The 18,695-nt window shown below is 39.7% G+C and overlaps 1 protein-coding gene across 6 annotated transcripts in view; it reads left to right on the top strand.

Annotated features, from left to right (window-relative positions):
* Marchf1 (membrane associated ring-CH-type finger 1) overlaps positions 1-18,695 on the top strand; it is an 824,174-nt gene that overhangs the window by 727,094 nt on the left and 78,385 nt on the right. For 5 of the 6 annotated variants that reach the window (XM_057752265.1, XM_057752263.1, XM_057752266.1 and 2 more), the window contains one exon: positions 13,281-13,360. In XM_057752265.1, coding sequence (XP_057608248.1) covers positions 13,281-13,360 — 80 coding nt within the window. Of the gene's footprint in view, positions 1-13,280; positions 13,361-13,638; positions 14,398-18,695 lie in introns of all 6 variants that reach the window. The other variant, XM_057752261.1, reaches the window with a different exon arrangement.

Genomic DNA, 18,695 nt, shown 5'->3' with positions numbered 1-18,695 from the left:
AGTTTCCAAGTGCCTTATCGTGTTCTAACAGCACTGTTTAATAACATGCCATGTCCAATTTACTAAAAATGCGAATTTGTACAAACTAAGAGATATACAACTTGATAGTCAGACAACAGATAGAGATAGAAATGAATACCAAATATTTCATTGGTAGATAAATAGATAAAAGATGATAGATAAATAATAGTTAAATAATAGAAGATAGATAGATAGATAGATAGATAGATAGATAGATAGATAGATAGATAGATGATAGATAGATAAATATATACATGCATACATTCATACATACATACATGAATACATATATTCTTAGTTCCAATCTAGCAATATACATATTCCTATGCATCATTCATATTAAATTTTTTCTTGACCATTTGTACTTCTGCACTTTACTTATACACTCTTACCCTTCTCTGAACAGCTCCTCCAATTTTACTCACGTTATTCCTTTCTAGGTTAAATATTGACTCTACTAGGAAGTTGAAAACCCCTGCTCTACTCTACAGCAGCCATCCTCCTTCATTAGACTGCCTGTCAGCAGTCTCTATAAATCACATATAAAATACAGCTTCCTGAAACCAAAAATCCTTTAGATGCTGTTTCCTAATGCATTGCAGTTCCTGTTGTATTATATGGGCCATTAATTCGTGTTTCCTGAATAAATAAATCAAAACTGAAATAAGCTAGAGGTCATTTTGTCTCAGTTTCTGTGAGAAGAGTCAACAGGTGATCATAACCTCAGTCTCACCTAGATGGTCTTAGTGGGCTGTAGGCACAGTCTGTCCTACCTAGATGCTCAGTGCGTTATAGTACAATCTCACCTAGATACTTAGTGGGCTGCACAGTCTCACCTAAATGCTGTTAGCAGACTGTAGGCACAGTCTCACCTAGATGCTCTTAGCAGACTGTTGAAACAGTCTCACCTAGATGCTCTTAGCGGACTGTAGGAACGGTCTCACCTAGATGCTCTTAGTGGGTTGCAGACACAGTCTCACTTAATTGTTCTTAGTGGGCTCTAGGCAGGTTTTTATAAACTAAACCAAACAATCAAAAGACAACAGTAACAAGACATGGAAAAGATAAGACCTAGAACTGAGCCTTCTGCAGAGTAGACACACTTTCATCCATTGGCTCTCACTTAAGAGTTACTTGCTGGAGTATTAACTTATCATTTAGTTTTGAGTTCCTGTCAAGAAAGAAGTGAACCAGAAAAGACCAAGAGCAGATAAGGAAACAAGAACAGATCATGGGGTGGGAAGTAGTCCACATGTAGGTGAGCTCCAGGGATGCTCAAGGACACAGGTATTATCTTCTGTTAAGTAAGATAACAGGCTGATCATGGATAAAGTAATCATTGGTTTGAGCTATTTAAATGTACTTTATAGAAAATTGACTATTTCCTAGTAACAAAATAGTAAAGAGGTACAGATACAAAAACTACTTCATTCAGTGTCACTATGAACCCAAACTACAAAAGGAAGCTATGTAATGTGGGGAAACTAAGCTGAATGCTAGGAGGAAGGAGGTGGAGTGAGAGAGAAGAAAAAGAATATAGAGAATTATAAAAAAGATAAATAACTTGTTAAAAAATAAAGTCTTTAAAGAGACAGAGTATAGACAATCATAGATTAAAGGAGGAAAGATAATAAAATAAATATTAAAAATTAATAAACTAAAAACAAGCCATGTAAACATAAAATATGCACAGAGAGTTTGGCTTTGAATTTTTTGGACTGTAAAGGAGCTAAGTACAGAGAGGCATTTCATTGTATGACTGCTAAGCTAAACCAGCATGTATATTTATAAAGGTATCTTAACTTCAGAATTTGGGTCTAAGGATATGTTGCTTTGAAAAAAAGGTTCTTCTTTTGTTTCCACAGAGGATAAGAACGTGTGGATTGCTTCCAGACTAATATGGTTTGACAAACCAAGAACCCCTGAAAGGTTGCCTTGAACACCCCTCAAAAAATTACTTCACCCAATTGCTGACTGAGATGAACCTAGTACAGAGGATACGCCATAACAGACCTGATTAACAGCACCCCCAAACAGCAGAAAGTAGTCTAGAGAACTATGCCCAAATTCCCAAATATTGTTTATAAATATTTCTTTACATTGATACAAATTTAAGATGAATTTTGTTATACTATATATATGTATATGTATATATACATATGTGTGTATATATATATCTTCTCTTGATTAAGATATTGTAATTGTGAAGTTCATTTAACAAATATAATATTTAACTAAGAAACATAGGTTCATAGATAATTATATATAATAGTCAAGCTTGTAGTCATGTTAGTTAGGTTTTCTAGCTATATCGAGATATATTTCAGTTAGATAAGTGTTCTTCAAATTTTTTAGAGACCTACAGAATATGGCATTTAAAATGTTTAAGAACTTAGGACTTTTCATGGCAGTGAGACACATCTGCTCTTGGCAGCCCCAATCTATTTCAAGAAGAAGATGGGCATCGAAGAAGCATTGGTTAGTCATTCGGGCAAAAAACTGCTCTTGCCTGGACTGCTTGATGAACTGGATGTGCAGGACCTGGAAAAAAAATGACTGCTAAACTTGCCTAAAGAAAAAAAATGATCCTTTGTGGTTCCTCCTTCATTAAAGCGTCTGTTAGGCATTCTATAGGACACAGATGAAATTTCCTGCTCTGTAAAATGTCTGCCAAACACTATGGACCAGTAGGCTAAAAATGGATGCTCCAATGACACAAACAAAATGTTGGGTGACTGTACAGACAATGAGATATCTCTGTCATTTCTAGAGTTTTGGAAGTTGCTTCAATGCACTTCCTGTTAACTTTGGTAATATTGTATCCTTCTGGAGTCTTTTTTTTTATTATTCTTTTTTACTTAAAATTTCCAACTGCTCCCCGTTTCCCTTTTCCCTCCCCCTCCTCCCACATATTGCCCCCTCCCCCCGCTCCCCTCCCCCTATCCCCACTCCACTTCTCCTCCCCCTAGTCCACTCCCCCTCCCTCTCGATACTGAAGAGCAGTCCAAATTCCCTGCTCTACATGAAGACCAAGGTCCTCCCACTTCTATCTAGGTCCAGGAAGGTGAGCATCCAAACAGGCTACGCTCCCACAAAGCCAGTTCATGTATTAGGATCGAAACCTAGTGCCATTGTCCTTGGCTTCTCATCAGCCTTCATTGTCCGCCTTGTTCAGAGAGTCCAGTTGCAACCCATGCTTATTCAGTCCCAGTCCAGCTGGCCTTGGAGAGCTCCCAATAGATCAGTTCCACTGTCACAGTGGGTGGGTGCACGCCTCGTGGTCCTGATTTCCTTGCTCATGTTCTCCCTCCTTCTGCTCCTCATTTGGACCTTAAGAGCTCAGATGGTTGATCCAAATTGGGTCTCTGTCTCTCTCTCGATCCATCGCCAGATGAAAGTTCCTGTGCCATTCTCCTTGGCCTCTCGTCAGCTCTCATTGTCCACCACATTAAGAGAGTCCGGTTTTATCCCATGTTTTTTTCAGTAGCAGTCCAGCTGGCCTTGGTGAGCTCCCAATAGATCGCCCCCCCTGTCTCAGTGGTTGGGTGCACCCCTCATGGTCCTGACTTCCTTGTTCGTGTTCTCTCTCCTTCTGCTCCTCATTATAACCTTGGGAGCTCAGTCCGGTGCTCCAGTGTGGGTCTCTGTCTCTATCTCCATCCATCGCTAGATGAAGGTTCTATGGCGATATGCAAGATATTCATCAGTATGATTATAGGATAGGTTCATTTCAGGTTCCCTATCCTCAGGTGCCCCAATGAACTAACTGGGGACATTGCCCTGGGCTTCTGGTAGCCATTCCAGGTTCAAGTCTCTTGCCAACCCTTAGGTGGCTCCCTTAACTAAGGTATGAGTTTCCCTGCTCCCCCATCCAACCTTCCTTTACTCCCAATCACCCCGATTCCCCCAGTTCCCCTCATTCTCTCCTTCACACTTTTCTCTCCCCATCTCCCCTCATCCCCATCCCACCCCACCCCCCAAGATTCCCATTTTTTGCCCATCAATCTTGTCTATTTCCCATAGCTGGGAGGATATCTATATGTTTTTCCTTGGGTTTACCCTCTTGTTTAGCTTCTTTAGGATCACAAATTATAGACTCAGTGGCCCCTATCCATGGCTAGAAACCAATTATGAGTGAGTACATCCCATGATCTTCTTTTTGGGTCTGGGTTACCTCACTCAGGATCGTATTTTCTATTTCCATCCATTTGCATGCAAAATTCGAGAAGTCATTGTTTTTTACCGCAGAGTAGTACTCTAATGTATATATATTCCACACTTTCTTCATCCATTCTTCTATTGAAGGGCATCTAGGTTGCTTCCAGGTTCTGGCTATTACAAATAAAGCTGCTATGAACATAGTTGGACAAATGCTTTTGTCATATGCTAGGGCATCTCTTGGGTATATTCCCAAGAGTGCTATTGCTGGGTCCAGGGGTAGGTTGATCCCAATTTTTCTGAGAAACCGCCACACTGATTTCCAAAGTGGTTGCACAAGTTTGCAGTCCCACCAGCAATGGATGAGGGTGCCCCTTTCTCCACAACCTCTCCAGCAAAGGCTATCCTTGGTGTTTTTGATTTTAGCCATTCTGACAGGTGTAAAATGACATCTCAAAGTTGTTTTGATTTGCATTTCTCTGATCGCTAAGGAGGTTGAGCATGACCTTAAGTATCTTTTGGCCATTTTAACTTCTTCTGATGAGAATTCTCTGTTCAGTTCAGTGCCCCATTTTTTAATTGGGTTAATTATCCTTTTAAAGTCTAGTTTCTTGAGTTCTTTATATATTTTGGAGATCAGACCTTTGTCTGTAGCGGGGTTGGTGAAGATCTTCTCCCAGTCAGTAGGCTGCCTTTTTGTCTTAATGACAGTGTCCTTTGCTTTACAGAAGCTTCTCAGTTTCAGGAGGTCCCATTTAGTCAATGTTGCCCTTAATGTCTGTGCTGCTGGGGTTATACATAGGAAGCGATCTCCTGTGCCCATATGTTGTAGGGTACTTCCCATTTTCTCTTCTATCAGGTTCAGTGTGTTCAGATTGATATTGAGGTCTTTGATCCATTTGGACTTGAGTTTTGTGCATGGTGATAGATATGGGTCTATTTTCATTCTTCTACAGGTTGACATCCAATTGTGCCAGCACCATTTGTTGAAGATGCTTTCTTTCTTCCATTGTATACTTTTAGCTCCTTTATCGAAAATTAGTTGTTCATAGGTTTGTGGGTTAAAATCCGGGTCTTCTATACGATTCCATTGGTCGACTGCTCTGTTTTTATGCCAGTACCACGCTGTTTTCATTACTGTAGCTCTGTAATAGAGTTTGAAGTCAGGGATGGTAATGCCTCCAGAAGTTCCTTTATTATATAAGATTGTTTTGGCTATCCTGGGTTTTTTGTTTCTCCATATAAAGTTGATTATTGTCCTTTCAAGATCTGTGAAGAATTTTGATGGGATTTTAATGGGGATTGCATTGAATCTATAAATTGCCTTTGGTAGAATTGCCATTTTTACTATGTTGATCCTCCCAATCCAGGAGCAAGGGAGATCCTTCCATTTTCTGGTATCCTCTTCAATTTCTTTCTTCAATGCCTTAAAGTTCTTGTCAAATAGATCTTTCACTTCCTTGGTTAGAGTTACCCCAAGATAGTTTATGCTTTTTGTGGCTATCGTGAAAGGTGATGATTCTCTTATTTCCCTCTCTGCTTCCATATCCTTTGTGTATAAGAGGGCGACTGATTTTTTGGAGTTGATCTTGTATCCTGCCACATTACTAAAGGCGTTTATCAGCTGTAGGAGTTCTTTGGTGGAGTTTTTGGGGTCGCTCATGTACACTATCATATCATCTGCAAATAATGCAAGTTTAACTTCTTCCTTTCCAATTTGAATCCCCTTTATCCCCTTATGTTGTCTTATTGCTATTGCTAAAACTTCGAGAACTATATTGAAGAGGTATGGAGAGAGTGGACAGCCTTGGCGTGTTCCTGATTTTAGTGGGATGGCTTTAAGTTTCTCTCCATTTAATTTGATATTAGCTGTCGGCTTGCTGTATATAGCTTTAATTAAATTTAGGTATGACCCTTGTATCCCTAATCTCTCCAAGACTTTTATCATAAAGGGATGTTGAATTTTGTCAAATGCTTTTTCAGCGTCTAATGAAACAATCATATGGTTTTTTTCTTTCAGTTTATTTATATGATGGATTACATTGATAGACTTGCGTATGTTAAACCAGCCCTGCATCTCTGGTATGAAGCCTACTTGATCATAATGGATAATTTTTCTAATGTGTTCTTGGATTCGGTTTGCCAGAATTTTGTTGAGGATTTTTGCATCGATGTTCATGAGTGAGATTGGCCTGTAATTTTCTTTCTTGGTTGGGTCTTTGTGTGGTTTTGGTATCAGAGTTACTGTAGCTTCATAAAAGGAATTTGGCAATGACTCTTCTGTTTCTATATTGTGAAATACCTTAAGGAGTATAGGTATTAGGTCTTCTTGGAAGTTCTGGTAGAATTCCGCATTGAAACCATCTGGTCCTGGACTTTTTTTGGAAGGGAGGTTTTTGATAACTGCTTCTAATTCTTCAGGACTAACAGGTCTATTTAGGTTGTTCACCTGGTCCTGGTTTAACTTTGGTATATGGTATTTATCTAAAAAAGTGTCCATTTCTTTTACATTTTCCAGTTTTGTGGCATACAGGCTTTTGTAGTAAGATCTAATGATTCTCTGAATTTCCTCTGTGTCTGTGGTTATGTCTCCCTTTTCATTTCTGATCTTATTAATTTGCAAATTCTCTCTATGCCGTTTGATTAGTTTGGATAGGGGTTTATCAATCTTGTTGATTTTCTCCAGGAACCAGCTTTTTGATTTATTGATTCTTTCAATTGTTTTCTGTGTCTCTATTTTGTTGATTTCAGCCCTCAGTTTGATTATTTCCAGTCTTCTACCCCTTCTAGGTGAGTCTGCTTCTTTTTTTTCTAGAGCTTTCAGGTGGGCTGTTAAGTCTCCAATGTGTGCTTTCTCTGTTTTCTTTAAGTGGGCAGTTAGTGCTATGAACTTTCCTCTCAGGACTGCTTTCATAGTGTCCCATAGGTTTGAGTATGTTGTTTCTTTATTTTCATTGTCTTCAAGGAAGACTTTAATTTCTTTCTTTATTTCTTCCTTAATCCAGGTATGGTTCAGTAGTTGACTATTCAGTTTCCATGAGTTTGTAGGCTTTCTGGGGGTAGCATTGTTGCTGAATTCTAGCTTTAATCCATGGTGATCTGATAAGATACAGGTGGTTATTAATATTTTTTTGTAACTGTGAATGTTTGCTTTGTTACCGAGTATGTGGTCGATTTTTGAGAAGGTTCCATGAGCTGCAGAGAAGAAGGTATATTCTTTCCTATTTGGGTGGAATATTCTATAGATGTCTGTTAAGTCCATTTGATTCATTACCTCCATTAATTCTCTTATTCTGTTAGGTTTCTGTCTGATTGACCTGTCCATTGGTGAGAGAGGAGTATTAAAGTCTCCTACTATTAATGTGTGCGGTTTGATGGCTGCCTTGAGTTTTAACAATGTTTCTTTTACGTACGTGGATGCTTTTATATTAGGGGCATAGATATTCAGGATTGAGATTTCATCCTGATGAATTGTTCCTGTTATGAGTAGAAAATGTCCCTCTCCATCTCTTCTGATTGATTTAAGTTTGAAGTCAACTTTGTTAGAAATTAGTATGGCCACACCTGCTTGTTTCCTAGGTCCATTTACTTGATAAGCCTTATCCCAGCCCTTTACTCTGAGTAGGTGCCTGTCTTTGTGGTTGAGGTGTGTTTCTTGTAAACAGCAGAATGTTGGATCCTGTTTTCGTATCCAATCTCTTAGTCTGTACCTTTTTATAGGTGAGTTGAGTCCATTGACATTAAGTGATATTAATGACCAGTGGTTGTTAACTCCGGTCATTTTTTTTAGTAGTAGATTTTGTGTGTTTCCCTTCTTTGAGATGTGCTGGTAAAGGGTTTCTAGATGTCTGAGTTACTGTGGTCATTGTTGGACTCCTTGATTAGTGATTTTCCTTCTATTACTTTCTGTAAGGCTGGATTTGTGGCTACGTATTGTTTAAATTTGTTTTTATCCTGGAAAATTTTGTTTTCTCCATTTATAGTGAACGATAGCTTGGCTGGGTATAGTAGTCTGGGCTTGCATCCATGGTCTCTTAGTTTCTGCAGTACATCTATCCAGGACCTTCTGGCTTTCATGGTTTCCATAGAGAAGTCAGGTGTAAGTCTGATAGGTTTACCTTTATAAGTAACTTGGCCTTTTTCCTTTGCTGCTCTTAGTATTCTTTCTTTATTCTGTATGCTTTGTGTTTTGATTATTATATGGCGAGAGGATGTTGTTTTTTGATCCAGCCTATTCGGTGTTCTGTATGCTTCTTGAACCTTCATAGGTATATCTTTCTTTAGGTTGGGAAAGTTTTCTTCTATAATTTTATTAAATATATTTTCTGGACCGTTGAGCTGCGCTTCTTCTCCTTCTTCTATTCCTATTATTCTTAGGTTTGGTCTTTTTATTGTGTCCCATATTTCCTGAATGTTTTGTGATGAGAATTTGTTGGCCTTGCTGTTTTCTTTGATCAGCGTGTTTATTTTCTCTATGGTATCTTCAGAATCTGAGATTCTTTCTTCTATCTCTTGTATTCTGTTGGTTATGCTTGTTTCTGTAGTCTCTATTCGTTTACCTAGATTTTCCCTGTCCAGCTGGCCTTCTGTTTGTGTTTTCTTCTTTGCCTCCATTTCAGTTTTTAAGTCTTGAACTGTTTCCATTATTTGTTTGATTGTTTTTCCTTGGTTTCCTAGGGTATCATTCACTGATTTACTCAATTCTTCAAACTTTCTGTTATACTTCTCATCCATTTCTATAAGGGCATTTTTTACATGCTGTTTAAGGGCGTCAATCACTTTCATAAAGTCAATTTTTTCTACTTCTTCATGATTAAGGTGTTCATGTCCTCCTGTTGTGAGGTCGCTGGGTTCTGGTGGTTTCATATAGTTTTTCAGATTGTTGGGTGAATTCTTGCATTGGCGCCTGCCCATCTCTTTCTCCGAATGCTCCCCTATGGATCTTCTTTTACCGGATCAGGTCTCCTTGCCTACTGATGTACTTTCCCAGTGACGGCACCCTGCAGTGATAGCTCTCCTGGTGCTCCAGTGATGTCTCTCCTGGTACCAATATCAGATCTCCGTGCCCAAAGACGGCTCTCCTGGTACCCAGATTAGCTCTCCCACTGATGGCTCTCCTGGTGCCAAGATCAGATCTCCGTGCAGGTTGGGTAGTTCATAAACAAAGGCATACCTTGTTTGGTGCAGGCAGGCCAGTGAACCAAAGGAAGTCTCGCCTGCCTACTTGCCCTGAGGATTTGCCCCCAGCGCCAGACAGACTGAGCTGGATGGTGTTATGTGCCCAAAGAGGAAAGGGGGCAGAAGGAAGAAGGGTTCTGGATGCAAGCTGGGTGGGACAAGAAGAGAGAGGCAGTATGCAGGGTGTAGAGCCCCTGCAGGGAGCCCAGGGAGTATAGGGTGGGGGATGAGGAACTTCAGAGTTCCCTGTCCAGGGCTGCTTCCGCCGCCGCCAGTCAGGTCACAAACTCACCCCGCTGCTGTCTCTCCTGGTACCTAGATCAGATCTCCTTGCAGGTTGGGTAGTTTGTAAACAAAGGCCTTACCTTGCTTGATGCAGTCAGGCTGGAGAGACAAAGCTCCTTCTGGAGTCTTTAATGAAGTTGAAGAATAGATATAGTTTTCCTTAGTCATAATAAAAGATAAAATAGATATAAATATTGTAACTATAATTCTTGCTTGATAACTGTTTTGTTATATGTAATTTTACTATGATAAAGATAAAGCCTTCTTTTTTATTTAAACAGAAAAGGGGAAAATATGTGGAATTCCTCTCTGTATTCTGTGAATACCATTGGTGAATAAAGAAACTGTCTTGAGCCCATGATAGGGTAGAGTAGGGCGGGGAAAACTAAATTGAATGCTGAGAGGAAGGAGGTAAAGTGAGAGCTAAGGCATGTAGCCCCACTGGAGACAGACACTGGAATTTTACCCAGTAAGCCACAGCCACACGGTGATACACAGATTACTAGAAATGGGTTAAATGAAGATGTAAGAGTTAGCCAATAAGAAGCTAGAGCTAATGGGCCAAGCAATGATTTAAATAACATAGTTTCTGTGTAATTATTTTCGGACTGAGCAGTCTGGAACTAACAAGCAGCTTTCTTACAACAGCTACGTGTTTTTCCTGTTTTGTGTATTTATTCACTGATAAATGTTTCCTGTAATACAACATGTATTCGTGCAGACACATGAGGTTACAAATTGAGTTTGTTATTATTACACCTCTTTCAACATCTATGCACAGCTTCAGAGTCATATGTACTCATCCTATTGCCGCTCATATCCATAATATTATCAACAGCAATTTGAACACACTTGGGGCCTCATTCATTTTGTTAACGTCAGTAAGCATTAATCTTCAAAAATGATCTTCACTCAGTGCCTAGTCTGCTCAGAGCTCCCTACTAATCTCTATGGATATATGAGAATTATAAGGAAACTTGTTATTTAATGAACAGAAATACAGTTTATAAATGCTGATTGTGTACCTGTTAAAAGAATACAGAGATGTTATTTTGTGGATTTAAATTATTTATAGCTTTTCTTTCTTTTCTTATTTATCTTTTTTGGGAATGTCTACACCAGAGAGCATGTGAGGGGGTGAGAAGACAGTTTATAGGACCTAGTGCTCTGGGTTGATATTGAAAAATATTCAAAGATTAAAAGAGGCAGCATTCATGAGATGATATAAATATATAAATCAGAAGTTCACAGACGGGCTAGAGAGATGGCTCAGAGGTTAAGAACATTGCCTGCTCTTCCAAAGGTCCTGAGTTCAATTCCCAGCAACTACATGGTGGTTCACAACCATCTGTAATTAGGTCTGGTGCCCTCTTCTGGCCTTCAGGCATAACTCAGAAAGAATATTGTATACATAATAAATAAATAAATAAATAAATAAATAAATATTTGAAAAAAAAAGTCCACAGATGTGCATCAGGCTGAGAAGACATTCATAATGCTATTCTTTCTGCACGCTATTTGATCTCCCTGAAATGTCTCACTCTCTTCTTTAATGACTTCCATTTGCCTTTTAATGTTAGGCAAACTACTCCCAATTTAATTTTAGCCAAACTATGGAAGAAATAATGTAATTTGTCTCTAACTTGTATAAGATCAACAAAAACTAACTGACATCGTAAACAATTTATTGTCTTTTGATTCTAGTGATCAAAAGCAAAAGCAGGGTGTTGGGAAATTAAATTGTATTATTTACTAACTCCTCGCAATGCCTTTGTGATTACTTATCTAAATAAACCACTGACCTATCTGGGAAAAAAAAAGCCAAGCACAGATTCTACTGGGATAAAATCAAGGTGTTGACAAGCTTACATTCCTTCTGTAGACACAAAGGAGGGATGCATTTTCTAACCCTTTCCAGTTTCTCCAAGATACTCACAGTCCTTAGCTCAGAGCCTTTACCTTCCCAAATGCAGGGCTCCTCTGACATCTCCATCCTTCATTTTCTCTGCCTTAACCCCACTGCTTTCCTCTTATAGGGTTCTAGAATTACACTAAACCTGCTGGAAATTTTCAGCAAAATCTCTCTTTGTCAAAACTCCTAACTTAATCATGTATATAAAGACTCTTTATCACGGAAGGAAACGCATACACAATATACAGAGATTAGAAGTTCAATGTAGTGGCATACTCCAAGAACTTGAAGGATGGAGACAGGGAGAACATAAATTAAAGGTAATTCTCAGCTCTATGGAAAATTCAAGGTTAGTGTAGACCACATGAGTCCCTATTAAAGAGAGAGAGGGAAAGAGAAAATATTGAGAAATCAGATTGTAGACCTTTGTAGACTGCCAGTTTTCAGCTAACTATGAAGATCTGCACAATTTTTCTCTTGCCTCTTGGCTTATAATATTCTGAATCACACAATCACTAGTGTGAGAGAATTTCCATATTTCTAACACAAGAGTTTTGTGAATTACTTTGAAATTTGCAATTATTCTACTCTTCAGTAGAATTATTTTCTTAGTGATGAAATCATGTGTTTTACTGACAGAGTCAGTCATACCAGAATGTGGACCTGTCATTGGCTTTGTTTCTCTTGCGAGAGGCTGCATCTCTGGTGATTAGGATATAGAAGAACAAAGTCAGGTTTTTGATCTAAATATTCATTCTCCTATGTCTTAATGAAGAGCTACTTCAATTTCTCAGCTTCCTCAGCTGTACTTAGAAATAATTATAGTGTTTACTACAAAGACTTATTGCGCTAATTGAATATGCAGAAGTGGTTTTGAATAACTCATATCTGCCAATTATTTCCCATGTGTGAAATTATTGTAAAGATTAGATAAAGCCACAGTGTAAGTCCAATAGTGAATCACCAGTACATCCATGCTTCTACTTCATCAGCATTTTCCGCAGTACGCATAACAGTGTGAAGAAGTCAAGTGGAGTCAAGAACTGTTGGATTTAAAAGAAAGGATTTGGTGACATGTACTTAACTGTGTGTTACCCATCTGAATTATTTCAGGCTCCTAGCTTCAAACTTAGTGTTTGAAGGGAAAAACAAAAATGTAAGAAAGGTTAACAATGTTTTGAAAGATGGGTTCATTTACTCCAATAATGAATTCACAACAATAGTAGCTGCAGGCTTTTAAATATTACAAGGTGTTTTCAAATATATGACCTCATGGGGCCATCTTGTTAACCCAATATAATATCTAACACCTGATGACAATTTGATTATTCACTCTTATCAGCCTATCATGACCCTTCTTACATCTTGACATTGTAGCCCTTGACTTCATTGGGACCTTTAAATACTCATTTGTTTCCCAGGCAAATTGAGCTATTCCACTCCAATGCTTATAGTAAAAAGAATAGAAACTTGTGGAATCATCTTCCTCTCTCACAAATGAAGCAACAGCAGAGCAGTACAGCACATCAGCTGTTTCAAGTTCCTCAAATGAGTTTTATTTTTGCAAAACAAGCCCTCTGACTTCCCACATTCGTTGAGCTGCATTATGAGCAACATGACCAGCAGCCACATTTGTTGTAATTTTTTCAATATGTGGAAAAAAAGCAAAATATCAACCATGTATTATCTTAATCAAGATGCCAAATTATCTAACTTGTTTCTCCAGGCAAGCAGCCCAACCACAGGGACAGCTCCCAGGAGCCAGTCAAGATTATCTGTCTGCCCATCTACTCAGGACATCTGCAGGTAAGTCCCGGGTAAACGATCCTATTTAATATTTCTTAGACCAGTGTGTAGTAGTTTTGTTTCGTGAACTGAGAATCAGTGGCTCTTGCTTCTACTTTGTGTTGTTCGTGGATTTCATGCCCCATCGCCCACTTAGTTTTTCTTCAGTCTATCTTTATTTAACAACTTCTGGCCATGCTGTCATTTTTCATCATTCTTTCTCTCTCTCTCTTTGTCTTCCCATGACTTTCCTTTCCATTCCCATTTCCCACCCTTTGCCTGGTGTCTTCCTTGTCTAGATCTTCCATCTTGCATGACATGTCAGAAGATGCATTTGAGCACGGCAGCCCTGTCATGGTGCTGAGCCAGGCTAGAAAGGAGTCTGATCAGAAACCAGTAAAACAGAAGCCTAGGAGGAGGAGGAGGGTTTCTCAGAGATATGAGCACTCAGAAGAGCAAGCAAAGGGGAGAAGAAAGGACTTTCACCTCCAGATCTCAAGTCCCAGGTGGAGAGAACTTAATACGGACACTTCAGATTCATCCTCCACAGATGAAAGTCACTGGGTTCAGGCAAAAAGGCGAGCTCAGGTTAAATTCAGACTGTCTCGAAGAAGGAGAAGTAACAATAAGCCATGTGGAAGCTTGGCTGGGTCCTCCACGCCTGACAGAATCGAACTTGTTGAGCTGGGATCCAAAGGTGAACAGCACCAAGAGCTGTTGGAATGTGAAAGTCATTCTTTAAACATCTGTAGAGGAAAAGTCACAAGGTACCAAGGATGCATCTCTCCCGTGCCAAGGGGGTCCGTGGAGAAGACACCCCCAGGGAACTTCTCAGGGAGTAAAGGCAAACGCTGCCCCAGAGAATCTCAGATCTTGCATACACTTAGGGAAAAAGAAACAATTACAAAAAGATTTGCAGAAACTGATTCCGATTCTGAAATGCTGGCAGCTACAGAAGGGGGCGAGCGTGTGGCAGACTTGGGGCTCCAAGTGAGTAGCTCTGCTCAGAAGCCTACTGATGTCTGTGATGATGGCTCTGATAATTTCACAGTATGCAGGTCAGTAGCTAAAAGGAAAGACTTGATGGCACCCAAATACAGTTCTTCCTGGGAGCTCGGTGTGTGTGTTTGAACATCCCTCAAAGCATGACATCCACTTGTACCTTTATGAAGTGGCTATAAAATGGAAAGCAGAAGGCTATGAACCTAGGCACAAAAGCATAAGATTTATTCTCTACCTTTTAGTTAATCTCTAGTTAGTTGAACTAGAGATGGAAAAAGCTACTGAGTTTTGTATTCTGCCTCAAACCATGGTGATGGAAGCTATAGAAGAGAGACTGTGTGCAAATGTTCAGTTCAAATATGGTCAATTTTCTGCAGCCTGACAGAAAGATATTCAAGCCAGAGGTTTTTAAAGGTCAGGTTTTTGCATCAGAAAAATCTTCTCTGCTGTTAGCTGTAATTTGTTCTTCAGTTGTCTGACTCAGCAGGGTTATTCAGGAGCCGAAGGACAGGGACATAGGTCCTGGGCTTTTGTCTGGGTGCCAGAGTCTCTAGGGAAAGGGAGCCTCATTCACTGACAATCATGCACTGGTGATTTTGAACCCTGGGGGTGTTTCACAACAATAGGACCCTTTCGTTCTGTTTATTGTTTGTTTGGTTTTGGTTTTTACCTCAAAGCGCATATATTTTAAAAAGATAACTTAATGTTGAAAAGAATTAATGAGATTTCTATTATTGTCAACATAAGACAAACTAATTTTTTGCATCATACTGAATTCTGAGACCAAGTAAAGATTTCCATTTGCATATTGTTTATTTGGTCTTGGTTTTTATAAATGCTGTCACTGTTTCTATAAAACCTACTGTGTGCATGCATGGGAAACACAAACTAGACAATGTAGTCCATATCCACTCAGGCCAAAACAAGAAGCATTAAAGTCTGGTTGAGAATAACAGGACAACTTGGTCTCTGAAAGTTGGTATCAGACAATTATTCATGAAATTTTCATCTGTTCCATTGTTTAAGTGTATTATGCATTGGGCTTTATTCTGAGCATTGAATGTTTATAGTGCATGGTATTTGCATAGATTCTGATATTGTAGCACTTATAGTTGGGTGAAGACCATAAGCACAAAAATTATTCCAAAGTTGTGCATATTTGCACACAATAGAGGATTTAGAAATATATAATACAGGGGTTCAAGTTTCTCTAGAAATCAGAGGGCAATTGAAAGGACAAAGGGAACTGATGAAAGTAAGAAGCATGAAGCCTATCCTGCAGAGGATGTTGTCCACAGGAAGCCAAGAGGAGTGAGGGACTTGGCAGGAGTGTGGCAGTCCAAACCAAGAGCCTGCTGGAGTGGCCAGGATGTGGTGAGTGCCAGGAGCGGGTGGTAGAGATTCAGATGAAGAAGCGGAATAGGCCAGAATTTCCAAGGCCTTAAAGCATTCTAGGGAACTGTAGAGGTTTAGAAGTGAAGTGAGAAAGACAAGGGAAGTGGTTCCGTGGTCAGGGTTCCCATGGTAAATGCATGAAGCTCTGAATTCAGATCCAGAGCACACGTTTTCAAAATATCTGCAGCAGCAGCTTGTACCTAAAATCTCAAAGTTGGGGAGGCAGAGGCAGGAGGATTCTTAAAGCTTCCTGATTAGCTAGTCAAGTCAGTAAGCTCCTGCTAATACTTAGAGATTCTGTCTCAAAATACAAGGTGAAGGGCCAGCAGGATGGCTCATTGTGGAAGAGTACTTACCACCACATCTAAAAACCTGAGTTCAGTCACCAGGACCCACATTATGGAAGGACAGAACCAACTCTCCTATGTTGTCTTCTGACTCCCACATATGCACAAATAGAAAGCATGTGCCTATATACACACACACATGTACATGCACAAATAAATAAACTAGCAAATGCAATAATTATGTTTTCTAATAATAATAAGGTGGAGAACAATAGGTGAAGAAATTTGATCCCTGACTTCACATATACATGCATATATATGCACCCACACATACATATATGATACACACAAAACACACACATTGCAAGTAAAGTAGCATCATGTGATTTACATAGGAATGTATGTTTCTTACAATTTTTTGAATATGATATTATGTGTCTTTACTGAAAGCTTATACTATTTGTGATCTATACTGAGAATGTCCCACTTAAACTCTTGTCATTTCCCAAATCTACTTCTAATATTATTTAATAAATGGTACTCATAGATGCTGTTTTCCTGGTAACTGGAGGGGAAAAGTAATAGTTACAGCTAGAGTCAGAGTGACAGGTTCCCAAACCTCACAAGCCCTGCTTTGTGGGCCTGTGCATTGGGTGCAAGGATAAGAAATTTATTTAGCTTAGGTTTCTCCAAGTGAGGGGAAGATCAAAGGTATTATTTTCTGCTGTGTGCTGCCATCAAAATAACCAGCAAAGCAGCATATCCTACTGGATGCTGAGGACCAAAAGTATCAAGAGACGTGACATTTCCTTTAGCTGGTCTGTAGTCTAAGTGGGAGATATTGAATGTACACCTGAAAAGACAAAGACTTAAGAGAGTGACGGTTAAGTCAAAATATTCTGAGGGAAAAAAATATTGTCCTATTCTGAGATGACGCCAAAATCCCTTCAGATGAGGGGGAACTGGAGCTAGGCAAAGTGAACTTTAGCTTGGGAGAGAAGCATGGATGGAGCTGCAGGCCTTCAATCTGGTGCAAACGCCACTGGGTCAGACAACAGTCTGCACTGATGTTCCTGTGAATTTGTGTGGGTAAATTGGAAGAATAACACAGGCTAATAAGATTTTGAAAGAATTGTGGAGAAAATACAGAATCATTCGTAGACGTTTAACTCTGTTCTACTAATCTCTACTTCCCAATGGCCTCCATGAGTATTTTTAATTAATTGATTTATTTATTTTTTTTAAAAAAAATATCTTTTAACATTTTCCATACCAGTCCTAGTCCCCACTCTTTCCCCTCCTCCTGCTCCCTCCACTCCCTGTCCCCCACCCCCATCCACTCATCAGAGAGGGTAAGGTTTCCTTCCCATAAAAAGTTATGCAAGTCTGGCACATTGCCTTGAGGCAGAACCAAGACTCTCCCTACTATATCTAGGCTGAGTACGATATCCCTCCGAAGGGAATGGGTTCCAAAAAGCCATTACAAGCAGTAAGGATAAATTCTTGTCTCAATGCCAGTGGCCCCACAGTCTGCCCCCACCACACCACTGTCACTCACATTCTGAGGGCCTACTTTGGTTCTATGCTGGTTCCTCCCACTGTCAGTCCAGAGTCAGTGAGCTCCCATCAGCTCAGGTGAGCTGTTTCTGTGGGTTTCCCCATCATGGTCTTGACCCCTTTGTTCATATTATCACTCCTCTCATTCTTTGACTGGACTTTGGGAGTTCAGTCCAGTACTTCACTGTAAATCTCTGCATCTGCCTCCATCAGTTGTTGGATGGAGGTTCTATGATGACATTTAAGATAGTCATCAATCTGACTACAGGGCAAGGTCAGTTCAGGCACCCTCTCCACAATTACTTAGGGTCTTAGCTGGGGTCATTCTTGTGGATTCCTGGGAATTTCTCTAATGCCAGGATTCTTGGCAATGCCATAATGGCTCCATCAATCAAGATATCTCTTTCCTTCTTCTCCTTACCTGTCCTTCCCCCCATCTCAACCATTTTGTTCCCTCGAGTTCTCCTTCTCATGAGCTTTTTACCTTAAAAGCTGAGATTGGTCAGAAGGAGTGTGCTACCTTTAGCCCATCTGGAGAGAGAGAATGCTTATCACTGGCTTTCTTATATCGCATAGGAATCTTTTATTCTTTAAAGAATAAAAAAGTTCCAGTTCAAAAATAAATACAGAAAAGATCTTGATAATTAAAGTAGACTAGAAGAGCTGCATAGAAGCCACCATTTCCCTGGTGATGTACTGTCAACTGGACCTAGTGTATCTAGGGGCAGAGTATCCACCCGTGAGTTCAGTCCGATACAGCGATACCATTATTGCAAGGGAGAATGAATGATGTTCTGGTAGTCCAGAAAGTGAACAGGAACCATCTTATTTGTTAGATTTAGTGAGGGTCTAAGACAAAGCTGCTGAATACCATGGCAACTGTGGGAGCCTGAGAAACGGGAGATACTGATATTGACATCAGAGGCCAACTGACTGGAGAAAGGTGTGACAAATCCCATTAGAAGCAGACCATTTCAGAGACTCAGTGGCATTGCAGAGCAAGTTGTCCATCAGTCAATCATAGGCATGTTGTGATCGACTCTGGAGACATGCACATAAAGCATCACTAAACAGACTTCATAAGTTATATATATATACATGTGTGCATGTGTGTA

Source organism: Chionomys nivalis, chromosome 20, assembly GCF_950005125.1.
Source record: "Chionomys nivalis chromosome 20, mChiNiv1.1, whole genome shotgun sequence".
NCBI classification, from domain to species: domain Eukaryota; kingdom Metazoa; phylum Chordata; class Mammalia; order Rodentia; family Cricetidae; genus Chionomys; species Chionomys nivalis.
The sequence above is the reverse complement of the archived record's forward strand: the minus strand, read 5'-3'. Positions and strand labels throughout refer to the sequence as shown.